Genomic DNA, 3869 nt, shown 5'->3' with positions numbered 1-3869 from the left:
CTGAACCTACACGCTAAATACAGAGCCCAATAGCTGAGCTGGCAATGCTCCAATTACACCAAAGGGATAAACGAGGAATTCTGTTAATTGAGCGTTAAACCATTTCATGTAGAGTGCCCTTAAACAACTCTGCTAGAAGCAGCACATCCCAATCAGACTGATACGTTGGTTTTTATTACAGTTACTAGTGTGGTTTATTTATATAGGCTAGTAGGTTATACAGTTTATAACACTATAATGTCATTTTTGTTACATGCAACTGTCACATTTTGTATGAGTTGTGTGGTTTGTATTGCAGGGAACCCTAGCCTGAAGAGACATGGTGTGGATTAGAAAGTGGAAAACATGTACCTTTCCAGAGATTCAAGCGCCCTCTAGAGAAATAAACAGATATAACAGTATTAGTTTAAGAGTCAGTTTTAGAATGAGTCAAGAGGCAAAATCATAACAACTGTATCGTTTACAATTCAACTTTTGTTCCACATGTTTGCCACATTATTTATTCTCAATGTTAATATTTTTCAAGAAAGGGGTGTTACTTTCAGAACATTTTATTTAAGAGTCCCACTCTTATTTCGAGGAATTATTATTTTTTTTTTTAATCACAGTTTAGCTCAGTGGAAGATTACTGTATAAGAGAGTTGTATGTATTTTGAGCATTATCGAGCCCATGATTCACAATGAACTCTATAGTCTTTCAAATGCGTGTTTGATGAGCCAAGAAAGCAATCATAGAAATAGGAAGATACAAAATGCATTTTCTATTCCAAAAGAATATTTATTTATTTTATCGTTCTTTCTGGAAAGTGCATCAAATGATTTTACAATTAGCAAAATGCATAATTAAGACATGAACCACAACTCAGCAACTTTTACAATTGCACATAGTGCTGTAAAGGGAGACGCAGTCAGCAGGAATTTCATAAAGCAAATGTATAAAAAAATTATTTATAAATCAGATGAGAGAGGCAGTTTGTGAAAACTGTTGTTCATTGAAAGCCGGAGGTGTTGGGCTTGGTCGATTGGTGCTTATGCTTTAACGAGGGAAGCGAACTCTGTAAAATAAAATTTTAAAATTAAATAAATAAATAAACGTAGCTTATAAAAAAAAAAAAGATATCTGAAAAGCAGTGGCATTTTAAAATCTTTGTTGACCACTATTTTAAACAAAAGGTATTGAAAAACTGAACTTTTGAAGAAATATTCAAAGCTGATCTTGAGTTAAACGCTCACTGCACACACTTTCAGTTCTTGGTTCCTGTCTCTTACCATCAGCTCCGATTTTACCGTCACCGTCGGAGTCACCAGCGTTAAGGAAGGCCTTGGTCTCGGCGTCAGTCAGAACTCTGGCTCCTGCAGCGAAGTTCTGCAGAAACAGCCTATAACAAAAGAAAAGGGATCACCGTTAATGGCTATTCGGTAAACTGTCGTGTATTTATACTAACTGTAAGATTATGTACATTGCAATAACTAGGTGCAGAAGACCGGGTGTTATTTTGGGCACCACTTTCATCCAGATGTGTTTTTTTCTGAAATAGTGTCCCTACTACAAAGAATCATATTCTGCACCGCATTGTGTACTTGCAAATACCTGTTATGTTTGAAAAGACTTGCTCCAATAGTGCAGGCACAGGTGAGATTCTTACCTGAGCTAAGGTAATTCTGACAAAATGGACTAGGAAGTTTGGAACTGCGATTGCAGGTGTAATGTATATATGGGTTAAGTAGCATATTGAACACAATGCAATCAGAAGCGAGACTTACTTCAATTCATCCTCCTCAATGAAACCGCTCCGGTCCTGATCCAAGATTTCGAAGACTTTCTTCACGTCATCAGCCGACTTGCTGCTCAGACCGATCTTGGCAAAGAAGGCCTTGTAGTTGAAGGAGTCAGCGGCTATAATAAAATACATCATACAAAACCCAACATGGTAAATATGGTTGTGCCTCTGCCTCAAAGAAAGTCAATCTGTGTGTTTTCATTTGCTGCTATACGTTGTTTTTAACATTAAGACGTGTTGTATCCATTCCAACACATTCATTGCACTGGGAATACATCAAGACATTCACATCGTCACAGTACTTCTTTAAAGGGTTAGGCTGTGTGAATCGTGACACACAGTTCAATAATAATGTCACAAGTGTACAATTTAGTTGGTAATACCTTGGCATGCCTGCAGGGCTGCAGTAATGTCTTCGTTCTTAAGAAAACCGGTGAAGGCCATTTTAGCTGCATGAAAAAAAAAATAACGGCGTTAAAATACATTGCAATATAAGTGAACAATTGCATGACAATGCCACTCTACCGTTCACGGGTTCCCAGCTTATTGCTTTTTTTTGTATTAACCTACTGAAACCTATAACTTACACATTCGTAGTACAAGAAGAAATCAACTGCTATCACACGTTGTGTCTCTTATAAAGACAGGCTTGAATTGACCGCAGACCCATATGGAAGTGTTATTAAAGTGCCTTTGCAGCTGCTCGCCGTACTGGTCTCAGTTTCAGAGCCCCATTGCAGTCGTGTGGTTCGCAGTCCCATTCCACTGGTTATTCCAAAATCTCAATTCACAGGATGAACATGTAATACGTTGGCATCTGCCTTTCCACCCGTGGAAGTTTCCAAAAGCATTTCATTTCATTAGACCTATATCACCCAGAGACTGTATTCAGCAAACTCCAGTTCTGAAGCCCCTTGCGTTTACTCACCTGGATTCTCCTAAAGGGATATGAGTCGAGCAAACTGCAATGCTCAGTAAACCATGTGCACCGTGTTTATATACTATTCTCCCGACTAGAAATCCGAGGCATAGTGTAATAGATACCATATGCAGCGTGGCTGCTTTAAACATGTGTCCAGTAGTCAAACTGGTCTATTTTTACCTACATAACCGAAGATGCTTGAAAGGTGCTAGTTAGCAAAAGTCTTTAATATTCGGTAACGCTAAGAATACACGATGCTGATTTAGATGAAACATTAGTTGTTGCACTCAATGACTCTGTATAGACACGTTGGACAGGCTCGGCGCCATTACCGGAACACTAGGGACATAATATAAAGGGTTCTCCACGTTTCTCAATGACAACAATTGCCCGAGCTCCCAGTTGCCTATACTGGTCGACCAAAATTATATTAAATGACAACAAAGCAAAATTGCATAACTGGTCAAATAAGTTTTCTCTCTTATTTAAAATGTGAACAGTTTCGTTTCCATTGGGAAATTTCAGCTGATCAAAGGGAGATTTGTGCTATACGGACTGTGGAAAGTGTACTGTTTAAATGGAAGAACAGACGTGCCTGAAGAATTAACATATAATTTTAAACTCCACCACAAGGTAGCAGCATTAACACCTGACAAGCCAACTTAAAAAACAAAACAAAACAAAACAAACTGCATGGACAGCACACGGTGCTGAAACTAGAACCATCATTTTATTGCAAGCCAAGTGATCATTTAAAAATATCTCACATTGCTTTTTATCTTGAAATATTTCGAGATATTTGTAAATCATTTGCAGATATCTTTAAATTGACATGATTGTCTGTAAATAAACCCTTTCATTTCATTTTGAGATAGACAGAAGAAAAGTAAGATACTTTTGCTTTCCGTAAAAAAATAAACGAGTGTTTTCTCGCTACATTATATGTTCTACATCTATATGTTGTGGTGTTTAAATCGGAAGCAAGCAGCAGTAAATTCAACAAGACTTATTTTATTATGTACGCTATATCAAAATCACTATACAAGTACACACGGCATGTAAGGTATATGCAGCGACTGGACTGTTTGGTAATTAAAAGAACATAGCCTACCGGTATTGAAAAAATAACTCCATGCCTTGTAGTGTACTGCAATTGATGCGATACA

At 37.6% G+C, this 3869-nt stretch overlaps 1 protein-coding gene across 1 annotated transcript; it reads right to left on the bottom strand.

Moving 5' to 3' along the window:
- Window positions 1-753: 753 nt before the first annotated feature.
- On the bottom strand, window positions 754-2774 carry LOC121330570 (parvalbumin-2-like). The gene is made up of 5 exons (XM_041277177.1): window positions 2710-2774; window positions 2165-2230; window positions 1765-1897; window positions 1270-1379; window positions 754-1055 (listed from the first exon to the last, which is right to left on the bottom strand). Exons 2-5 carry the CDS (start codon window positions 2223-2225, stop codon window positions 1030-1032), a joined length of 330 nt encoding a protein of 109 aa, XP_041133111.1. The 5' UTR covers window positions 2226-2230; window positions 2710-2774; the 3' UTR covers window positions 754-1029.
- Between the last annotated feature and the right edge of the window lie 1095 nt (window positions 2775-3869).

This window comes from Polyodon spathula, chromosome 18 (genome assembly GCF_017654505.1).
Source record: "Polyodon spathula isolate WHYD16114869_AA chromosome 18, ASM1765450v1, whole genome shotgun sequence".
Lineage (NCBI taxonomy): Eukaryota > Metazoa > Chordata > Actinopteri > Acipenseriformes > Polyodontidae > Polyodon > Polyodon spathula.
This window is presented reverse-complemented; position numbering and strand designations above follow the sequence as displayed.

Bases quoted from the DNA above. Each gene is read 5' to 3' on its own strand.
- LOC121330570 (XM_041277177.1), bottom strand. From the start codon at position 2,225: ATGGCCTTCACCGGTTTTCTTAAGAACGAAGACATTACTGCAGCCCTG. The intron at 1,898-2,164 runs GTATTACCAACT...ATTTTATTATAG, and splicing joins AGCCCTGCAGGCATGCCAAG to CCGCTGACTCCTTCAACTAC. The intron at 1,056-1,269 runs GTAAGAGACAGG...TTTATTTTACAG, and splicing joins CGGTAAAATCGGAGCTGATG to AGTTCGCTTCCCTCGTTAAA.